We start from the raw sequence: 22,082 nt of genomic DNA, 5'->3' as shown, positions 1-22,082 counted from the left end.
GGGATGGGCAGAGGAGCTAATGCTTGTGGTGGGCTTACTACTCCTGCCAGCCACCATCCTTAGGAACGGAATGAGAAATCCATCTGAACCTTGTGGCCACTCTACAGTCGAGGAAGGCCAGGCTGAGGAGCTGCCACAGAGCGGCAGGGACAGCAGAGCCAGTACAGCCAGAGCTCTCGAGTCTCTTGGACCAGGAAGGGCCCCAATGGAAACAGAACCCCCGGGCACGTCGCCCTCAGACCGACCCCCCAAGGGCGGATTTCCACAGGGCCAGGGCTTTCTGGAGCTTTTCCTGTGAAAAGCAAGGACCAAGCGAGGTCTCCGCAGAGTCCTCAGTTCCACAGCCTCCTGGAGGCCACGCCCTCGCTAGCTCCCAGCTGGACGATCTGACTCGCCAACTCCCAGGGCTCCAGCTTGGTTTCCCTGAATCCGGGCTGCCCCACAGCTACGAAACAGGGTCCCTGCAGAGGGCCATCATGGGAACCCAATGTCCTCCCGCCGGCTCCGGGGGCAGGCCCCGACCCCTCCTGCCTCCACTCACGCTTTTTTTGCTTTTTTCTGCTCAGACCTCTCCGTGGGAGCCGCCTGTACCTCTGGCTGCCGGGGGACCTGGTTCTTGCTGAGGAACAGCACGTGCTGGGCCTCTTGCTGCATGCGCTGCATATAGGCCCCATCGGACTCCCCCTTCCTCTGTTTGAACTTGGGGACGGCAATGTCGGGCTCCACTCCCTTTGCCTCCTTCTCCAATGTCTTTCTGAAGGTCACCTGGGCTGAGGACAAAGGGAGGCCTCAGAGGAGACACGAGGCAGACAGTGGCAGGCAGGTGGCCCATGCTCATTTCCCCTCCCGAAGCCTAAAGAAGGGAAGACCAGGTTGGCTGGAAGCAGCCCAACGATAGCAGCTGAAGAGGACCTAGAATGTCCAGCCTGGCATCCCCAGGGATGCACAGCTGTGCTGAAAAAGGAAAGCAGAAACAACCTAAATGTCCACCCCTAGGTGGCTGGTTGAATGAATTCTCCTCTGAGCACCCAGACTCCACCACACAGCTGCTGAAGGAAGCCCAGCGGAGCTACACATAGAAACGTGGGCAGACCTACGACACCACTGTGAACACAAGCGCAGGACCCGAGGCGAGTGTAGAACACAGGAGTGGACAGTGCCGTGTAGAACGGGCCAGGCGAGTGTAGAAAAAAGGAGTGGACAGTGCCGTGTAGAACAGGCCAGGCGAGTGTAGAAAAAAGGAGTGGACAGTGCCGTGTAGAACGGGCCAGGCGAGTGTAGAACACAGGAGTGGACACTGCCGTGTAGAACGGGACAGGCGAGTGTAGAACACAGGAGTGGACACTGCCGTGTAGAACGGGACAGGCGAGTGTAGAACACAGGAGTGGACAGTGCCGTGTAGAACGGGCCAGGCGAGTGTAGAACACAGGAGTGGACACTGCCGTGTAGAACGGGACAGGCGAGTGTAGAACACAGGAGTGGACAGTGCCAGGCAGGGGGTTGTGTTCATAAATATATGAAGACATGCATATTACCGGGCAAAGTGGTTCACACCTATAATCCCAGCACTTTGGAAGGCTGAGGTGGACAGATCACTTGAGGCCAGAGTTTGAAACCAGACTGACCAACATGGCAAAACTCAGCCTTTACTAAAAATACAAAAACTAGCCAGGTGTGGTGGCACAGGCCTGTAATCCCAGCTACTCGGGGCGCTGAGGCACAAGACTCACTTGAACTCGGGAGGTGGAGGTTGCAGTGAGCCAAGATTCTGTCTCCAAAAAAAAAAAAAAGGCCAGGCACAGTGGCTCACGCCTGTAATCCCAGCACTTTGGGAGGCTGAGGTGGGGAAATCACTTGAGGTCAGGAATTCAAAACCAGCCTAGCTAACATGGTGAAACCCCGTCTCTACTACAAATACAAAAATTAGATGGGCTTGGTGGTGTGTGCCTGTAATCCCAGCTACTTGGGAGGTTGAGGCAGGAGAATTGCTTGAACTGGGATCTCGAAAGGCAGAGGTAGCAGCGAGCTGAGATTGTGCCACTGCACTCCAGCCTGAGCTAGACCAAGACTCTGTCTAAAAAAAAAAAGAAAAAAAAAACACGCAAAAAAATGTAGCCAGGTGTGGTGGTGCGCAGCTGTAATCCCAGCTACTCAGGCAGCTGAGGCACGAGAATTGCTTAAACCCAGGAGGTGGAGGTTGCAGTGAGCCCAGATCATGCTACTGTACTCCAGCCTGGGCGACAAAGCAAGACTCCATCTCAATAAATAAATAAATAAATAAATAAATAAACAAAGGTGCCAGTGCAATGCAGCATGGTTCAGAATATGCCATCTGCTACCCAGGCCAGTGCGCCTCCTCCCTGCACCTTCCTCACCTCTATCTCACCATCCCGTTGGCAGCCATATAACCCCCAACGAGAAGCCTACAGTTTATACACAAATTATAAAACAGCTTTGCTGTAAAATCAGTCCCACGTCTGGGAAGAGAAATGTGTCTATATCCAAAATATACACACAATGGACACCGTTTCCCAACGTGCCCAGAGTGGTTACCTCTGGGTTGCAATGGTGGGACATGTGGCCACCCTACCCAGACTTGGGGGAGGAAGGCAGACTTCTCAGAGGGGCCTGATCGAATTTCCTCCTTCGGCTCCAGACTCCACCCACTTCTCTCTACCATGGCTTCAGCACTCTTGTCCCAAGAACCATGGCTTCTCCCTGGCAGCAGTGCTGACACCTGCCAAGTCCACTCTTGCTCGCTACATCGCCACTCGGTGACCTTGTTTTGCTTACAGTAAACATGAATTGGCCATGCCCTGCTAAAAACTCTGATGGATCTTCGCAACTTTTGGGGGGAAAAAAACGCCACTCCTTAGCCTGGCTCCTGAGGCCCCGTAACGGGTGCTCCCCGCCCACCCCACAGCCTCCTTCCAAGCCTCCTCTGGAACCACAGCGCCACCCGCTGCCAGCCACTATTTTGGTTTTGTCCACACTCCCCCCACCTTCTGAGCACTGGGTCTTGGCATATTTCCTCTGCCTGAAACGTTCTGAAGTATTTGGGCGATTGGGCGGGTTGAGACACACAAAGCTTCACTGCCGCCCAGTATGGGCCTGCACACACCTGCTTTCTTCCTCTTCTTGTTACTGATCGGGTTTTTCATCTCCTGGCGGCTCCTCATAATCTCCCGGAGACGGAAAGGGATCTCCTGTTCATCCTGGTTCTTGGGCTTGCAGTTCACTTTCTTCTTCTCTTTGCTGGGAGGAAGAACACGTGAGTGAGACCCGTTGCAAGTAAAGCATAAGCAGAATCAATAAGAGAAACAATAATTGGGTCTGGCAATAGAATTTACAGGGGTGGGCGGGGCGTGGTGGCTCACGCCTGTAATCCCAGCACTTTGGGAGGCCAAGGCGGGCGGATCACGAGGTCAGGAGATCGAGACCATCCTGGCTAACGCAGTAAAACCCCATCTCTACTAAAAATACACGAGGTCAGGAGATCGAGACCATCCTGGCTAACGCAGTAAAACCCCATCTCTACTAAAAATACAAAAAAATTAGCCGGACGTGGTGGCGGGTGACTGTAGTCCCAGCTACTCGGGAGGCTGAGGCAGGAGAATGGCGCGAACCCAGAAGGCGGAGCTTGCAGTGAGCTGAGATGGCACCATTGCACTCCAGCCTGGGGGACAGAGCGAGACTCCGTCTCAAAAAAAAAAAAAGGAATCTACAAGGCCACATCTGGCTTCTGTGGTGCGAGCCAGTCCAGGGAGCAGGGATCTTTCCTCTCGGTCTCACTCAGTGGCTGTCCCTGAACCGCTTCCTCACAGGACGCGAGGCTGAAAGGCACTCCGAAAGCCCAGGAGGCCTTTCTGCCCTGACCTCTGTCAGGCCTCTGAGCCCAAGCCAAGTCACTGTATCACCTGTGACCTGCACGTATCCATCTGGATGGCCTGAAGTAACTGAAGAATCACAAAACAAATGAAATTTAAATGGCCTGTTCCCGCCTTAGCTGATGACATTCCACCACAAAAGAGGTGAAAATGGCCGGTCCTTGCCTTAACTGTTGACGTTACCTTGTGAAATTCCTTCTCCTGACTCAAAAAGCTCCCCCACTGAGCACCTTGTGACCCCCGGCCCTGCCCGCCAGAGGACAACTCCCTTTGACTATAATTTTCCTTTAGCTACCCAAATCCTATAAAATGGTCCCACCCCTATCTTCCTTCGCTGACTCTCTTTTCGGACTCAGCCCGCCTGCACCCAGGTGATAAAAAGCTTTATTGCTCACACAAAGCCTGTTTGGTGGTCTCTTCATACGGACACGCGTGAAAACCTCGTCCAGAACCGCAAAGACGGGACAGTGGGACGCGGTAAAGGCAAAACCTGGGACTCCCTCGCGCCTCCATTCATTCAACCGATCCTGGTGGGGCGCGGGCGCAGAGGACAGCACTGAGCCCCGCCTGGGAAAGGCGTCAGAGCGAATGCTCCCTAGGGTGTCCGGGAAGGAGCCTTCTAGGCGTCTCCTTCCTAGGGGAAGTGCAGCGGCCTCGCGGGGCAGCGCACTCACCTGCGAAGCCCGGGCCACGGGGCTGGGCGCTGCTTCCCCAGCGGCTGCACTTGCTGCCGCCGCCGTGCCCGCCGGGGACTCCCAGGACCCGCCTGCGCCCTGGGCACCGCTGCACCGCGTCCAGCTCGCGCCATCTCCACTCCGGGAACTTCCCTAGGGAAGCCACTTCCGCCTTCCTGCACGGTTCCGCCACCGATGGGCACTTCCGCTTCCTGCGCTCAGCCCCTCGCTCGCTGGAGCGGCGCGACTTCCTGAAGGTCCGGGATTGGCTGGAACGCCCGCCGCTCACTGTCAGGGCGATGCTGCTGCGGAGCGTCGTCCGGGGAGGCCGGGCGGTAGCCGCCGCGGCCCGTGGCTCGGCAAGTACCGGGAGGGGTCCGGGGAGCACTGAAGGGTACATCCAAGAGGCCGCTGTCCAGCGGCCCGCACGTGCTGGAAGGAGCCCCCCTCCCTTCCCCTCCCCTCCGCTGCCCTTCCCTCCCCTCCGCTGCCCTTCCCTCCCCTCCGCTGCCCTTCCCTCCCCTCCGCTGCCCTTCCTTCCCTCCCCTCCCCTGCCCTTCCCTCCCCTCCCCTCATCTGTGGAGGGGCCGCTTAGTCCTGGGAGGGGAAGCAGCCCGGTGAACGGCCACTTTCCTGTTTATCAGTATCTGCCGAGCTCCTACTGTGTGCGAGTCCTGGGCTGTGGGGACTGGCCGTGGACACGGAGCTGATGATGCTCCTCGCAGGACTAGTTAGAGAAATAAGTGAAGTTGGTAGCGTGTCGGTCCGTGATCCTGGGTAGACAGAGCAGGGGAGCGAGGGAAGGCTGCCTATAGGACCTTCACGCTGGGATGACAGGGACCTGAGAGGCCTGGGCTTTGTGACAGGGAAACTTGGATAAAGGGTGGTGTGATTCTTCTGGTTGGTCTCTCAGAGGAGGGTGGCGGGGCTTGATTATACTGGTAGAGAGGTGCTGGGCTGGCCAGGAGCTTACAGGGTTATACCTCCCCCGTGCTCCTGTCCACAGAGCAGTCGTCTTAGCTGGAGGTGGCAAGTGCCTCCCCCACCCCCACCATCTGCTGGAGTGCACACCCGGCGCCGTGCCCTGATCCTGGCACTTCTTGTAAATCACACCGTGCCATATCCATTGCACAGTAGGGAAACTGAGTCTGGAGAGGTGAAATAACATGTCTAAAGTCACAGAAAGTGAAAAAGCTGAGGACCTGGAGCCACTTGCCCAATGACAGGAGAGCTGAAATGTCCTCTCTGCTAGGGGTAGACCAGGCCTCACCAGCTTCCTGGAGAGTCACATGTTTGTCTGCATCCTTAGGGGGCTCCCCCGCTCTCCAGCCCAGACTGCAGCAAGAGGCTTCCTGGAGGTGGCAGCTTTCTTCAGAGGCACCATCCCGGAGTGCAAGCCCCTGATGGGCGCAGAAAATTCGGGAAAGACCACATAGAGGTGGGCTCCCAAGCAGGTGCAGACAGCACCAGGCCACCCAAGGCCTCGCTGCCCAGCGAGGGCCCTTCAGAACCTCAGTACCCTCTGCCACCTGAGCTCCAGCCACCCACAAACTGCTGCATGAGTGGTTGCCCCAACTGTGTGTGGGTGGAGTATGCGGACAGGCTCCTGCAGCACTTCCAGGACGGTGGGGAGCGGGCCCTGGCTGCCCTGGAGGAGCACGTGGCTGACGAGAACCTCAAGGCCTTCCTCAGGATGGAGATCCGACTTCACACTAGGTGTGGAGGCTGAGCCAGCCCTGCTGGACTCCCTCCCCCAGGAAAGAGTCCGGGACATAGCCGCAGCCTCCTTTCTTCACACCCCCTCACAGACTCCTTGTATCCAATGGGAATGGGAAGAATTATTTATTGACTTCACCTGAGAAAAAAATAAATTCTCTACGGTGGTTTCACAGGAGGCTTTTGTTTTGGGGGTAGTTTTTTTGGCAGTGTGTCTGCCAACCAGAACTGCCACTGCTCCAGCCTCAACAGGAGGCTTTTGTGTAGTTGTCTGTAAGGCCTGTGTTGCATCTTGAAAGCGAGCAGGTCCAGGTCAGTATTATGCATCTCCGGAGCCCTTGCAGCCATCACTCTGCTATGAGGGTAAAATAAGACCCCCGGCTGGGCATGGTGGCTCACACCTATAATCCCAGCACGTTGGGAGGCCTAGGTGGGCAGATCACGAGGTCAAGAGTTCGAGACCAGCCTGACCAACATGGTGAAATCCCGTCTCTACTAAAAATACAAAAATAACCAAGTGTGGTGGCAGACGCCTGTAATCCCAGCTAGTCAGGAAGCTGAGGAACCCAGGAGGCAGTGGTTGCAGTGAGCTGAGATTGTGCTACTGCACTCTAGCCTGGGTGACAGAGCAACACTCTGACTCAAAAAAATAAATAAATAAGACCCTTTTTCCTTGAACGGTCAAATGACAGTGACCCCAGCGCCCCTTCCAGGCCAGGTCCTAGCTTCCCCCAAGTCCTGGCAAAGGCCTTCTCTGCTTGCTGTCAGTGTGCAGCAAAAGGAAGGCCATCTGATCTCATGGAGTCGCTGTGGCAAAGCCTTTGACAGTCACAGAAGCCCACAGGCAGCCTGGAAGTGCCCGTCTGTCCAGGTACATCAGTCCCTGGCAGGCGTCCTCGGGTGCCCTTCCACCAGCCTGGCAGAGGCTGCAGATCAGCCCTCAGTGGCCCAAGCACTACCTGGAACCAGTTCTTCTGGCTCGTTCAGCCGCAGCTCCCAAGGGAGTTGGTAAGAGCAGCAGGATGTGGCCAGGCATGGTGACTCACACCTGTAATCCCAGCATTTTGGGAGGCCTAGGTGGGCAGATCACCTGAGATCAGGAGTTTGAGACCAGCTTGGCCAAACATGAGAAAACCCCTTCTCTACTAAAATTACAAAAATTAGCTGGGCACAGTGGCGGGTGCCTGTAATCCCACCTACTTGGGAGGCTGAAGCAGGAGGATTGCTTGAACCTGGGAGGCAGAGGTTGCAGTGAGCCGAGACCACACCACTGCACTCCAGCCTGGGCAACAGTGAGCAAGACTCCATCTCAAAAAAAAAAAAATACAAAAGTTAGTGGGGCATGGTGGCACACACCTGTAGTCCCAGATACTCCAGAGGCTGAGGAGGAATTGCTTGAAGCTGGGAGGCGGAGGTTGCAGTCAGCTGAGATTGCGCCACTGCACTCCAGCCTGGGTGACAGAGCGAGACTCCATCTCCAAAAAAAAAAAAAAACCAGCCAGGCGCGGTGACTCAAGCCTGTAATCCCAGCACTTTGGGAGGCTGAGGCGGGCAGATCACAAGGTCAGGAGATCGAGACCATCCTGGCTAATATGGTGAAACCCTGTCTACTAAAAATTCAAAAATTAGCCGGGCGTGGTGGTGGGCGCCTAGGCAGGAGAATGGTGTGAACCCGGGAGACGGAGCTTGTAGTGAGCTGAGATCGTACCACTGCACTCCAGCCTGGGTGACAGAGACTCCATCTCAAAAAAAAAAAAAAGGCCGGGCGCGGTGGCTCACGCCTGTAATCCCAGCACTTTGGGAGGCCGAGGCGGGCGGATCACAAGGTCAGGAGATCGAGACCACGGTGAAACCCCGTCTCTACTAAAAATATAAAAAATTAGCCGGGCGCGGTTGTGGGCGCCTGTAGTCCCAGCTACTCGGGAGGCTGAGGCAGGAGAATGGCGTGAACCCGGGAGGCAGAGCTTGCAGTGAGCCGAGATCGCACCACTGCACTCCAGCCTGGGCTGGGCAACAGAGCGAGACTCCGTCTCAAAAAAAAAAAAAAAAAAAAAAAAAAAAAAAAAACCAAAAATAAGAAATCTAAGAAAACAAGGAAGGAAAACAGTCCTCAGTGACAGGGAAACCTGCCTTAACCAAGTGACCTGTTCTCTAATTTCACCTAGATGAGTTTTTAATATTTGCAGATATATTTGTGTAAGTACAGGATGTGGGATTTGCAACCTTATACGTTCCTCCCTGCTCAGCTAAGATGTAATCTAAGGCTACCCTATTATCTAAGACAACCTGAGCCAGTGAATGAATTCCTTTCTGCTGGGCTGCCTTGCTGACACACTTTTCTCAGCAAGAATTCCCGAAGTAAGATTCCTCATCCTGTGCTCACGGGATGCCACTCCCCACCAAGTCGCCCAAAGACCCAGGTACATGTTTTTGGTGTCCGTGGACTGCTTAGTTCTGCAGCCTCCGCCTCCCGGGTTCAAGCGATTCTCTTGTCTCAGCCACACAAGTAGCTGGGACTACAAGCGCACACCACCACATCCAGCTAATTTTTTGTATTTTTACTAGAGATGGGGTTTCACCACGTCACCCAGCTGCTCTTGAACTCCTGGGCTCAGGTAATCCACTTTCCTTGGCCTCGCAAAGTGCTGGGATTGCAGGTGTGAGCCACTGTGCCCGGCCAACTGCTTCGTTTTCATGAGTTGTTTAGTTGGTAAGAGCTATGAACAAAAAGTATCCGAGACAGGCCTCAATCAATCTATTTATTTATTTGAGACGAAGTTTTGTTCTGTGGCCCAGGCTACAGTGCAGTGGCCTGATCTCAGCTCACCACAACCTCCACCTCCTGGGTTCAAGCGATTCTCCTGCCTCAGTCTCCCAAGGAGCTGGGACTACAGGCACGCCCCACCGCGTCTGGCTGTTTTGTATTTTCAGTAGAGACGTGGTTTTGCCACGTTGGTCAGGCTGGTCTCAAACTCCTGACCTCAAGTCATCTGCCCACCTCAGCCTCCCAAAGTTCTGGGATTACAGGTGTGAGCTACCACGCCCAGCCAATTTATTTATTTTTTATTTCAATAGTTTTTGGGGAACAGGCAGGTTTTGGTTCCAGGGATGAGTTCTTTAGCGGTCAATAAGTTTAGAAAGGTTATTTTTTTTTTTTTTTTTGAGACGGAGTCTCGCTCTGCCACCCAGGCTGGAGTGCAGTGGCCGGATCTCGGCTCACTGCAAGCTCCGCCTCCCGGGTTCACGCCATTCTCCTGCCTCAGCCTCCCGAGTAGCTGGGACTACAGGCGCCCGCCACCTCGCCCGGCTAGTTTTTTGTATTTTTTAGTAGAGACGGGGTTTCACCGTGTCAGCCAGGATGGTCTCGATCTCCTGACCTCGTGATCCGCCCGTCTCGGCCTCCCAAAGTGCTGGGATTACAGGCTTGAGCCACCGCGCCCGGCCTAGAAAGGTTATTTTGCCAAGGTTTAGGACGTGCCCATGACACAGCCTCAGGAGGTGCTGGCAACATGTGCCCAATGTGGTCACATGTTGCTTTTATACTTTTTAGGGAGACACAATACATCAGTCAATACCTATCAGATGTACATTGGTTTGGTCAGGAAAGGAGGGACAACTTGAAGGGAGGGGGCTTCCAGGTCATAGGTAGATTTAAATATTTTCCTTTTTTTTGAGACGGAGTCTCACCCTGTCACCCAGGTTGGAATGCAGTGGTGCTATCTCAGCTCACTGCAACCTCTACCTCCCGGGTTTAAGTGATTCTCCTGCCTCAGCCTCCGGACTAGCTAGGATTACAGGCACCTGCCACCATGCCCGGCTTTTTTTTTTTTTTTTTTTTTTTGGAGACAGAGTCTCACTCTGTCCCCTAGGCTGGAGTGCAGTGGCGCTATCTTGGCTCATTGCAACCTCCGCCACCCAGGTTCAAGCAATTCTCCTGCCTCAGCCTCCCGAGTAGCTGGGATTACAGGCGCCCACCACCACACCTGGCTAATTTTTGTAGTTTTAGTAGAGACAGGGTTTCACCATGTTGGCCAAGCTAGTCTCGAACTCTTGACCTCAGCTGGTCCACCTGCCTCAGCCTCCCAAAGTGCTGGGATTACAGGTGTGAGCCACCATGCCCGGCTGAATAGTCTCGTTTTGTTTCTTTTCTTTTTTTTTTTTTTTTGAGACGGCGTCTCACTTTGTCGCCCAGGCTGGAGTGCAGTGGCCGGATCTCAGCTCACTGCAAGCTCCGCCTCCCGGGTTCACGCCATTCTCCTGCCTCAGCCTCCCGAGTAGCTGGGACTACAGGCGCCCACCACCTCGCCCGGCTAGTTTTTTGTATTTTTAGTAGAGACGGGGTTTCACCATATTAGCCAGGATGGTCTCGATCTCCTGACCTCGTGATCCGCCCGTCTCGGCCTCCCAAAGTGCTGGGATTACAGGCTTGAGCCACCGCGCCCAGCCTTGTTTCTTTTCTTTTTTTTTTTTTTTTTTGAGATGGCATTTCCCTCTTGTTGCCCAGGCTGGAGTGCAATGGCACAATCTTGGCTCACTGCAACCTCCACCTCCTGGGTTCAAGCAATTCTCCTCCCTTAGCCTCCTGAGTAGCTGTGATTACAAGCATGCGCCACCATGCCTGGCCAATTTTGTATTTTTAGTGGAGACAGGGCTTCCTCGTGTTTGTCAGGCTGGTCTCAAACTCCCAACCTCAGGTGATCCGCCTACCTTAGCCTCCACAAGTTCTGGGATGACAGGCATGAGCCAGTGTGCCTGGCCTAATAGTTTCATTTCATGTAAACATAAGTAACTTCCAAACAATTACATAGAGGACTAATATTATACCTGTTATTTAAGTAATCGGAACCAGTTCTGCAAGTGACTGTGTTTTGTATTACTGTGAAGATATGAAAATGTGGTGAATGACAATTAAAAGAGTGTTCCACATCACTATTTAGTTTCTTTTTTATTTTATTATTATTGTTATTACTTTTTGAGACGGAGTCTCACTGTTGCCCAGGCTGGAGTGCAGTGGCGCCATCTCGGCTCACTGCAACCTCCACCTCCCGGGTTCAAGTGATTCTCCTGCCTCAGCCTCCCGTGTAGCTTGGACTACAGGTGCCCACCATCATGCCCGGCTCATTTTTGTATTTTTATGAGAGACGGGGTTTCACCGTATTAGCCAGGATGGTCTCAATTTGACCTCGTTATCCACCCGCCTCGACCTCCCAAAGTGCTGGGATTACAGGCATGAGCCATCGCGCCCGGCCCGTATTCCTTCTTAGTAGGAATCAGATGTATTAGATTGAATGGAAAAGCACTTGTCACCTCTGGGCTGGGGTCACAAATTGAAACGCCTTCTATGTCACATCTTACAGGCTCATGTCTATCTGTGGCGACAAGGAGTCTCCTTACTCTTGCTTCATTTGCTGCTCTTTTAACTCAACAACCTCCCTTCCCAATAAAAAGTCAAACTTACACCTCCTGCCTTTGTAGTTCTGGTATTCACTTTACTATGTAATAAAAGTAGCCTGTTGGCCAGGTGCAGTGGCTTGCGCCTGTAATCCCAGCACTCTGGGAGGCTGAGGCAGGCAGATGACCTACGGTCAGGAGTTCCAGACCAGCCTCGCCAACATAGTGAAACCCTGTCTCTACTAAAAATACAGAAATTTGGCCGGGCGCGGTGGCTTAAGCCTGTAATCCCAGCACTTTGGGAGGTCGAGACAGGCGGATCACAAGGTCAGGAGATCGAGACCATCCTGGCTAACACGGTGAAACCCCGTCTCTACTAAAAACACAAAAAATTAGCCGGGCGAGGTGGCGGCGCCTGTAGTCCCAGCTACTCGGGAGGCTGAGGCAGGAGAATGGCGGGAACCCGGGAGGCGGAGCTTGCAGTGAGCTGAGATCTGGCCACTGCACTCCCGCCTGGGCGACAGAGCGAGGCTCCGTCTCAAAAAAAAAAAAAAAAAAAGAAATTAGCCTGGCATGGTGGCTTGTGTCCGCAATCCCAGCTACTCTGGAGGCTGAGGCAGGATAATTGCTTAAACCCAGAAGACAGAGGTTGCAGTGAGCCAAGATCATGCCACTGCCCTCCAGTCTAGGTGACTGAGTGAAATTCTGTCTCAAAACGAAAAAGACATAGGGGCATGGTGGCTCATACCTGTAATCCCAGCACTTTGGGAGGCCGAGGAGGGTGGATCACAAGGTCCGGAGTTCAAGGTCCAGAGTTCAGCCTGGCCAACATGGTGAAACCACCTCTCTACTAAAAATACAAAAAAAATTAGCCAAAAAGAGGCTGAGCATAGTGGCTCATGCCTGTAATTCCACTTTGGGAGGCTAAGGCGGGTGGATCACAAGGTCAGGAGTTCAAGACCAGTCTGGCCAACATGGTGAAACCCTGTCTCTACTAAAAATACAAAAAAAGTAGCCGGGTGTGGTGGCGGGCGCACACCTGTAATCCCAGCTACTTGGGAGGCTAAAGCAAGAGAATCGCTTGAGCCCAGGAGGCAGAGTTTGCAGTGATTCGGATCGCACCACTGCACTCCAGCCAAACAACCAGTGTGAGACCGTCTCAAAGAAAGAGAGAGAGAGACAGAGAGAGAGAAAGAGAGAAAGGAGAGGAAGGAAGGAAGGAAGGAAGAAAAAAAAAGAAAGAAAGAAAGGGAGAAAGAAACAGTCTTGATTCTGGAAAATAAAAAGAAAATCAGTAATATTTCAAACAAAAAGTCAAAAATATTTACTATAGTCATTTATTAGTTTATTTCCATTCCCATGTAATTAACTTTTTTTTTTTTTTGAGACAGAGTCTCACTCTGTTGTCCAGGCTGCAGGCTGGAATGCAGGGGCGTGATCTCAGCCCACTGCAACCTCCGCCTCCGGGGTTCCCGCCATTCTCCTGCCTCAGCCTCCTGAGTAGCTGGGACTACAGGCGCACGCCACGATGCCCAGCTAATTTTTGTAGTTTTAGTAGAGACGGAGTTTCACCATATTGACCAGGGCGGTCTCAAACTCCTGACCTCAGGTGGTCCACCCCCCTCGGCCTCCAAAAGCACAGGGATGAGCCACCATGCCTGGCCTATTTTACTATTTTAGAGTTGAGGTCTCACTCTGTCACCCAGGTTAGAGTGCAGTGGTACAATAATAGCTCTCTGCAACCTTGAATTCCTGCAACCACCAATATTTCACTACTGCATTCCAGCCTGGGCGACAGAGCCAGATCCTGTCTCAAAAAAAAAAAAAAAAAAAAGTTGGATTGCAATCTTGTTTCCTCTGGGGATGAGTGAGGGATTGAGTCATGTGGGATAAGAGGTTTTTGACTTATTCCATTTATTGTGGCATAACTCGAATCCAGCTGTCCTTTCTGGACTAGCGATTTTTGCCAGTCTCATGGCTAGAGTTTTAAAATCAAGGCTATAGGGTCTTTGTTTAGGTCTGTTTGGAGCTTTATGTATTTTCATGTGTTTGTATGTTGTCCATGATACATGATACCAAGAAAGGAGTACTCATACATTTTATTTTATTTTACTATTTATATTTGTATTATTATTTTTTGAGACGAAGTCTCACTGTTGCTCAGGCTGGAGTGCAGTGGTACGACCTCGGCTCACTGCAACCTCCGCCTCCTGGGTTCAAGCGATTCTCCTGCCTCAGCCTCCTGAGTAGCTGGGATTACAGGCACACGCCACCGCGCCCAGCTAATTTTTGTATTTTTAGTAGAGATGGGGTTTCACCATGTTGGACAGGCTCGTCTTGAACTCCTGATCTCAAGTGATCCACCTGCCTCGGCCTCCCAAAGTGCTGGGATTACAGGCGGGAGACACTGTGCCCGGCCAGGTTTTGTTTTTTTTTTTTTTTTTTTTGAGACGGAGTCTCGCTCTGTCGCCCAGGCTGGAGTGCAGTGGCCGGATCTCAGCTCACTGCAAGCTCCGCCTCCCAGGTTCGGGCCATTCTCCTGTCTCAGCCTCCTGAGTAGCTGGGACTACAGGCGCCCGCCACCTCGCCCGGCTAGTTTTTTGTACTTTTTTAGTAGAGACGGGGTTTCACCGTATTAGCCAGGATGGTCTTGATCTCCTGACCTCATGATCCACCCGTCTCGGCCTCCCAGAGTGCTGGGATTACAGGCTTGAGCCACCGCGCCCGGCCTGTTTTTAATTTTTCAAAATTTTCATATGTCTTCAGAGATGGAGCCTTGCTCTGTCCCCCAGGCTGGAGTGGTTTGACCACGGCTCACTGCAGCCTCAAGTTCCTAGGCTCAAGGGATCCTCCTGCCTCGCCTCCCAAGTAGCTGGGTCTATAGAAGTGAGCCACTGTGGCCGGGCACGGTGGCTCACATCTGTAATCCCAGCACTTTGGGAGGCTGAGGCAGGCAGATCACGACGTCAGAAGATTGAAACCATCCTGGCTAACGTGGTGAAACCCTGTCTCTACTAAAAATATAAAAAATTAGCCGGGTGTGGTGGCACCCACCTGTAATCCCAGCTACTCAGGAGGCTGAGGCAGGAGAATTGCTTGAACCCAGGAGGTGGAGGTTGCAGTGAGCCGAGATCATACCGCTGCACTCCAGCCTGGGCAACAGAGCAAGACTCTGTCTCAAAAATAATATAAATAAATTAAATAGGAAGTGAGTCACTGCACCCAGCTAATTTTTCTATTTTTTGTAGAGATAGGGATCTCACTATGTTGTCCAGGCTGGTCCTGAACTCCTGGCCTCAACTGATCCTCCCATCTCAGCCTCCCAAAGTGCTGTTTGAGAGCCACTCCTCCCGGCCGAGTTATGGGTTTTTATTTATTTATTTATTTATTTATTTATTTATTTATTTATTTTGAGACGGAGTTTCACTCTGTCACCCAGACTTGAGTGCAGTGGCATGATCTCGGCTCACTGCAAACTCTGCCTCCCAGGTTCACGCCATTCTCCTGCCTCAGCCTCCCGAGTAGCTGGGACTACAGGTGCCCACCACCACACCTGGCTAATTTTTTTGTGTTTCTAGTAGAGTCAGGGTTTCACCATGTTAGCCAGGATGGTCTAGATCTTCTGACCTCATGATCTGCCCACCTCAGCCTCCCAAAATGCTGGGATTCTAGGCACGAGCCACCACGGCCAGCCTGAGTTACGGGTTTTTAAAGGTGCAGAGGCAGAGGTCACAGGCAAAGTCATAAATCAGTACGCAGAGGCTGTACACTGGTTTTGGCATAAATAGCAAGGAGATCTTGAAGTTGGGGCCCACGAGTCAGAGGTGGATTCAAAGGTTTTCTGATTTGGTGTGGAGGCAAAGCTTTGTCTAAAACTTTGGGATCCGCAGGAAAGAATGTTAGCTCTGGGTTTTGGGCATGGCCTCTTCCAGGCCCCTCAGGAAGAAATTTAGGTAAGAGAAGGGCTGTCAGAGGCCAGTCCTCAGCTCCTGCTCATCTGAGGTCTGTGTGCCGTGACCTTCCTGCGGATTGGCTGCTCATTTGCTTCTCAGGGATGGCTGGGGGCCTGGATTGCCCTTGAAGGAACTCAACATTGTCCTTGCTTCTGTGCTTGGGGAGACCCACAGGCCCCTAAGAGGGGTCCTTGTTTGGTTTCAGGAGCAGCAGGTGCAAAGGCCCTGGGGTGGGAGGGGCGCGATGTGAGGCCACAGCAGTGGGTGAGGGCCAGGCTGCCGAGGGCTTTGGGGACCACGAAGGTGGGCTCTTCAGAGGTCAGGCAGGGTCAGGAAAGGCAGTGAGGAGGCCCCAGACAGCGGCCACTGTAGGTGCTGCCATCTGGAAGATAGGCAGCTGCAGGATCCTGGCTGTTCAGGGTCACACTTCTCTCCCTGTCCCGGCCCCATCTGCCAGGTGTCCTTCCTTGGAGCCCTTGACGGCACCTGAGCCCCTCCTCCCCATCCCCAGAAACTTTGGTGGTTGTGTCCCCCCTTGGGGCCCAACAATCTCATTAGCGTGGCACTGAGACGCCTAATCAGCTCACGAAGCAGCAAGATAAATGCCCGGGCTGGCACCCTGCGGAGGAAGGCCCAGCACTCATAGCATGGACCCCTGAGACCTGCCCTGCACTTGGTGAGTAGTGGCCAACCCCGCTGTCTTTCCTCGCAGCCACCTCCCCCAGGGAGTTAGTGGGGGTCTGCCCATCGCCCACAGGGCAGGGAGCTGACAGGCTTTTACCACGGTGGCTGAGGTCCGGGTCTGCAGAAGCCTACCCACCACCCTGTTATTCAGAGAGGACTCCCAGCCAACCACCTCCTCTGCTCCCCCATGGTAACCAGTGCTGCTGCCATCCCCAAGCCAGTGATGGTCTGGGAACCTCAGGCCACATGGGCTCAGCTGACCTGAGTGGATGCCAGTCACAGGCTGGGTCAGGCCCGGGCAGTGCAGGCAGCGGTTTCCACGTGGATGGCATCTGATGGTTGGAGCTCCATCAGCGCTGAGAGCTGCCCAGGACCGCCCATGTCCTGGGGCTGGGGAAGCAGCTGGATGGGGCCTGTGCTGTCTAGGATATGAGGATTGGGTGCCGTGGGATCTGAGCAGCTAGGACCACCAGGCTCCTGAGTCCTGGTTTTGCGCAGGCTGGTGCTGGTCCCGGTCCCGGGGACAGAGGCTGAACCTTACTGAGGGAAGGCGCCATGGCAGGGTCTACCCCAATCTCAGGTGCCCAGCACCCCTTGCAGAGCCCTCCTCCCCGGAATGGGCCACCTGCCCTTGCTTTCTGGTCACTCCCACGCCTGAAGCTCAGCAAACAACTGGTGGTAGCCCAGGCCTGGAGTCAGGAATCCCAGCGAAAAAGACCAGGGGCAGGAAAGGGGACCCTAAGAGGTGGTCCCTGGGGCATCGAGTGCGGGCAAGCAGCCTCTCCTGTCATGTGCCTCCTTCCAGAACCTTCTGGCAGCATGTGCGTCTGGCAGCAGCTCGCCAGGAGATTAGGAATCCCCCTCTGCTGTTAATAGGCTTAGGGGAAGCTGGACTGCCCTTGGCCCAGGTCACTGGGGCTTAGGGCATCTGGGGAGAGGCTCTAGGGAGAGGAGGAGGAGAGGTCACCCTGTGCAGTGGTGCAAGGACACTGGCCTTGTCCAGAGCAGCCGAGGCCACTCAGCCACGCCATGCCAGGCGGGTGACCCTGCTCCCCAAGCTGGCTCCAGGAACAGAGGGCCTGGGGATTCCCCAGGAGGGGAGACAGACGCCCAGCACCCTCCCTCCCTGAGCCTCAGCTTGTCCCTCTGTGAAGTGGGGTTGGGAGACACAGGACTTCACAGCTCAGCCCCGAGTCTCTGAGACAGGCCCCTTTCCCAGGGTCGCCCTGCCCGGCAACCCTGCCCCTCATTTTGTGCGTCATTTTCCATCAGCACTGCGGAGTGCCCGTCATGGTGCCGAGGGGCTCAGGGATCCCTCCATGAGTGGGTGAAGGGAACTGACAGCACCCCAACCGCAAAGCACAGACAAGAGGCAGAAAGCAATAAACCCATCAATAAGAATCAGAGGGCAACAGCCTGGGGAGACGCCCACCAGCCCAGAATGAGGGCTAACACGACACGTGATGAGAAGAAGCAAATCAGAACCTGAGGACACAGGGGTTGCAGGGCGGCAGTTCAGGGGAGGCCTCCCTGAGCGGGGACCTGAGATGGAGGGAGCCCACCCCACTAATCATCAGGAAGGGCCGTTCGAGGCTCATCTGCAGGGCCGGGCAGGCAGGGGAGGGGCCACTTGGGTCTCATCCCAATCCCAGCAGGAGCCCCAGAGGACTTTCAACAGAGTAGCAGCTGGGCCGGGTGCGGTGGCTCACGCCTGTAATATCAGCACTTTGGGAGGCTGAGGCGGGTGGATCACGAGGTCAGGAGTTTGAGACCAGCCTGGTCAACATGGTGAAACCCCGTCTCTACTAAAAATGCAAAAATGCAAAAATTAGGCCGGGCGCGGTGGCTCAAGCCTGTAATCCCAGCACTTTGGGAGGCCGAGACGGGCGGATCACGAGGTCAGGAGATCGAGACCATCCTGGCTAACAGGGTGAAACCCCGTCTCTACTAAAAAAAAAAATACAAAAAGCTAGCCGGGCGAGGTGGCGGGCGCCTGTAGTCTCAGCTACTCGGGAGGCTGAGGCAGGAGAATGGCATGAACCCGGGAGGCGGAGCTTGCAGTGAGCTGAGATCCTGCCACTGCACTCCAGCCTGGGCGACAGAGCGAGACTCCGCCTCAAAAAAAAAAAAAAAAAGCAAAAATTAGCCAGGCGTGGTGGCGGGCACCTGTAATCCCAACTGCTCAGGAGGCTGAGGCAGGAGAATCACTTGAACCTGGGAGGCGGAGGTTGTAGTGAGCCAAGATTGTGCTGCTGCACTCCAGCCCGGGCGACAAGAGCAAAACTCTGTCTCAAAAAACAAACAAACAAACAAACAAACAAGAGTAGCAGTTGAATGCTCCCCAGTCATGCTCCCCTGGGGTGGGGAATGCGGGGGAAGGGGCAGGAGGTTGTCAGTGGTCACCCACAGGGAGGCGGTGAGGACTCCAGGCTCAGGACCTGCCCCAGGCTGGGAGGCTAGGTTTGCTGTGGATTGTGGGGTGGGGTGAGGGAGGCCAGGACGCAGGGGAGAGGCCGGAGCTGTGTGTGGCCAGCGTTGCTGGGGGGGCATCCACTAGGCAAGGGGAATAGGAGTGCGCCAGTGGACGGTGGGCGGCCCGAGCAGGGCTGGCAGGCTAGCTGCCCCAGGGCAGATTGCAGGGGCTGTCGTCTGGATGACGCTGGGGCTGGTGGGGCTGGGTCTCAGCCCCTCCACCGGTGGGTTGAGACCCCCACAAGGGTTGGAAGCAGGAGGGCTGACTGAGACCCGGGCCCGGTCTGTCCCCAGATTGCAGCAGGAGGGAGTCCAGGAGCCAGGGTTGCCACGGTGTCTCCATCAGCCTCGCCATGAACCTGGAGCCGCCCAAGGCTGAGTTCCGGTCAGCCACCAGGGTGGTCGGGGGACCTGTCACCCCCAGGAAAGGACCCCCTAAATTTAAGCAGCGACAAACCAGGCAGTTCAAGAGCAAGCCCCCAAAGAAAGGCGTCCAAGGGTAAGCAGAGTTGGGGGCTGGGGCCTCTGAAAGCTGCACAGGAAGGGGAGGCGCGGCAGGGCCTTGGGCCACTTTACTGGGTGAGTGATCCCAGCCTCACAGCCGGGGTAGGTAGGGCGGTGCCTGAGGGCCTGAGCAGGGATGGAGGAGGGGGAAGGGGAACTGGGGGCTCCTGTCACCTGCTCCAGATGCTACTGCCAACCATGCTTGAAAATATAGCCATTGCCGGCCAGGCGCCGTGGCTCACATCTGTAATCCCAGCACTTTGGGAGGCTGAGGCGGGCAGATCACCTGAGGTCGCAAGTTTGAGACCAGCTTGACAAACATGGTGAAACCCTGTCTCTACTAAAAATGCAAATTTAGCCAGGTGTGGTGGTGCACGCCTGTAATCCCAGCTACTCGGGAGGCTGAGGCAGGAGAATTGCTTGAATCCGGGAGGCAGAGGTTGCGGTGAGCCGAGATCACACCATTGCACTCCAGCCTGGGCAACAAGAAACTCCGTCTCAAAAAAACAAAACCACCAGGCGCAGTGGCTCACGCCTGTAATCCCAGCACTTTGGGAGGCTGAGGTGGGCAGATCACGAGGTCAAGAGATTGAGACCATCCTGGCTAACACGGTGAAACCTGTCTCTACTGAAAAATACAAAAAATGAGCCGGGCATGGTGGCAGGCGCCTGTAGTCCCAGCTATTCGGTAGGCTGAGGCAGGAGAATGGTGTGAACCCAGGAGGCAGAGCTTGCAGTGAGCTGAGATCACACCACTGCACTCCAGCCTGGGCGGCAGAGTGAGACTCCATCTCAAAAAAAAAAAAAAAAAATACAGCCACTGCCACCCAGGGACAGCCACGGCACAGTGCACCAAGGAGTGTCCACTTACACGTGGGTGCACACACAGGCATGACACTCTCATGTGTGTGCACAAACATGCTCATACCGCCACATGTGCACACGTGAGGCACACTCACAGACAAGCCACCTTCACAAATCTACACTCAAACCGTACACCAACCACGCACCCCCTCCGTACTCCCTCAGGGCACACACCTGCCTAGCACCCTGGGGCTTGCACCTCCTTTTCTGGGCCTCAGCTCCATGATGCTCGGGGTAGCAGACTCACTGTGGGTCTGTGAAGGACGCCCCCCCAGGCCCACCAAGCCCCAGGAGGTTGGGGAGGAGGCGGGTCTCTGCCCACTGGGCTCCCAGACAAACGCCTCATCTCCTAGGAAGGCTAGAGATGACCTCAGGCCTCAGGCTGACTGAGCCAGGGCTGGGCCCCGCCATGTCCCTGACTGCTCTGTCCTTGCAGGTTTGGGGATGACATCCCTGGAATGGAAGGCCTGGGAACAGGTACGACGGCTGCCAGTGCCAACCTGAGGTCTGCCCAGGTCCCCCCAGGCACACCGAGCACGCCCAGGGCCCAATGCAGCCCACCTCGGCCCCCACCTCCCCTGCTTTTCACTTAGAGACCCCCAGCCTGTCCATCACTTCTTCCCCCAACACTGAGCTCCAGATCCACTGGATCTGGAAGGTGAGGCTGTTCCCATTTGGGACACTTGCACCAGGTGAGGGGAGGGGTCTGGGAAAGAACAGAACCCCTTGCTGCCTCCTCCCCCTTCAGCAAGCCCCACCCTCCTCTGGTTCCCTCCCCTGGACCTGCCGCACCCTCCTTCCCCTACAGCCAGTGTGTCCCCAGAGGAGGGCCCCACGCCAGGGTCTGCACGCCCCCACTCAGCACACTGTAGGGCTACACCTGGGCTGTGGGAAACAGGGCCACAGGGGTGGGGGTCCCTGGGCCATGGGATCCTCTCTGATCCAGGCCCCTTTCTCCCACAGACATCACGGTCATCTGCCCTTGGGAGGCCTTCAACCACCTGGAGCTGCACGAGCTGGCCCAATATGGCATCATCTAGCACCAGGCCCTGCTGAGGTCCAGACCCTCCCCCTCCTGCCCTCTCTGCTCTAAACCCTGCTCAGGATTCCTGTTGAGAAGTCCCCCTAGCCCAGATGGCACCTGGACACCAGTGTGGGATTGTGTCCTCAGGTCCCCCCCTACATATTAATACCAGTCACCAGGAGCCCATCACCTCCCTCCAGGACGCCCCCTCAGGGGCTGGCTAGGCCCTGCTCAACACTGGGCCCACCCCTCAGTCCTACCCGCAGAGAGGCTTGGCGAGTCTCCCCTCCCAGGGAGAACGGGAAGTGGACCCCAGCCCGGGAGCCTGCTGGACCCCAGGTCATCCCCTCCTCCCAGCTGGAAAGCCAGGGCAGGGTGTGCCCAGAGTGCCTCTGCACCCCAGTCCCCTGTCCTGCCTCTATGGGGGTGCAGAGGAGCTCCCTCTCTCTGCATCCCTTCCCAGGTGGGTGCCCTTGGTTTGGAAACGCTGAGTAGCAGGACTCCAGGTGTGTACAGTGAGCAGATGAGGCCCCACGCTCATCACGGCAGGGGGCCATCCTTCTCAATACAGCCCGCCCTTGCAGTCCCTATTTCAAAATAAAATTAGTGTGCCCTCGCCTGTCTGTGGCATATTTGTGCATGGGACAGGACCTGAGGTGGGGTCACTTGAGCAGGAGCACGTGGGTGAAGGGGTGGGCAGTGGGCAGTGGGGCAGGAGAGGCTGGCCTGACTGAGCGGGAAGACAGCCCTTGGGCTCACACCCTCACTGAGCCTTGCTGGTGGCCCTGAGACACACAATGTCAGGCCATGGCTGGGTCAAGGCAGAAGGCCTTGGTGCACTCCCAGGGACCATAGTCAATGAAGCATGCACGTGGCTGGAGCAGGCCTCACAGAGAATTTGAGATGGGACACG

At 55.1% G+C, this 22,082-nt stretch overlaps 3 protein-coding genes across 16 annotated transcripts in view; 2 read left to right on the top strand and 1 right to left on the bottom strand.

Moving 5' to 3' along the window:
• The window catches only part of CCDC137 (coiled-coil domain containing 137), a 39,833-nt gene that overhangs the window by 3,529 nt on the left and 14,222 nt on the right, over positions 1 to 22,082 (bottom strand). For 11 of the 12 annotated variants that reach the window (XR_013407473.1, XR_013407471.1, XR_013407474.1 and 8 more), the window contains exons 1-3: positions 4,562 to 4,711; positions 3,122 to 3,255; positions 542 to 770 (exon numbers count right to left, since the gene is read on the bottom strand). Coding sequence is in view for 2 of the 12 variants with exons in the window: in XM_015120589.3 (XP_014976075.2) it covers positions 542 to 770; positions 3,122 to 3,255; positions 4,562 to 4,695 (497 nt within the window). In the remaining 10 variants the exon portion in view is untranslated. Of the gene's footprint in view, positions 1 to 541; positions 771 to 3,121; positions 3,256 to 4,561; positions 4,712 to 22,082 lie in introns of those variants that run through there. The other variant, XM_077973366.1, reaches the window with a different exon arrangement.
• On the top strand, positions 4,845 to 6,455 carry OXLD1 (oxidoreductase like domain containing 1). Its single transcript, XM_001112666.5, has 2 exons — positions 4,845 to 4,920; positions 5,871 to 6,455. Exons 1-2 carry the CDS (start codon positions 4,861 to 4,863, stop codon positions 6,288 to 6,290), a joined length of 480 nt encoding a protein of 159 aa, XP_001112666.4. The 5' UTR covers positions 4,845 to 4,860; the 3' UTR covers positions 6,291 to 6,455.
• PDE6G (phosphodiesterase 6G) lies at positions 8,567 to 21,788 on the top strand. 3 transcript variants are annotated; one of them, XM_077973389.1, is made up of 4 exons: positions 8,567 to 8,635; positions 19,072 to 19,276; positions 20,582 to 20,622; positions 21,109 to 21,788. In XM_077973389.1, the coding sequence occupies exons 2-4, from the start codon at positions 19,131 to 19,133 to the stop codon at positions 21,183 to 21,185; spliced, it is 264 nt and encodes an 87-aa protein (XP_077829515.1). In that variant the 5' UTR covers positions 8,567 to 8,635; positions 19,072 to 19,130; the 3' UTR covers positions 21,186 to 21,788. The 3 variants fall into 3 exon arrangements, with proteins under 3 accessions (XP_077829515.1, XP_077829514.1, XP_077829513.1); XM_077973388.1 differs by lacking the exon at positions 8,567 to 8,635 and adding an exon at positions 16,248 to 16,297; XM_077973387.1 differs by lacking the exon at positions 8,567 to 8,635 and adding an exon at positions 18,709 to 18,752.

Source organism: Macaca mulatta, chromosome 16, assembly GCF_049350105.2.
Source record: "Macaca mulatta isolate MMU2019108-1 chromosome 16, T2T-MMU8v2.0, whole genome shotgun sequence".
Taxonomy (NCBI): domain Eukaryota; kingdom Metazoa; phylum Chordata; class Mammalia; order Primates; family Cercopithecidae; genus Macaca; species Macaca mulatta.
The sequence above is the reverse complement of the archived record's forward strand: the minus strand, read 5'-3'. Positions and strand labels throughout refer to the sequence as shown.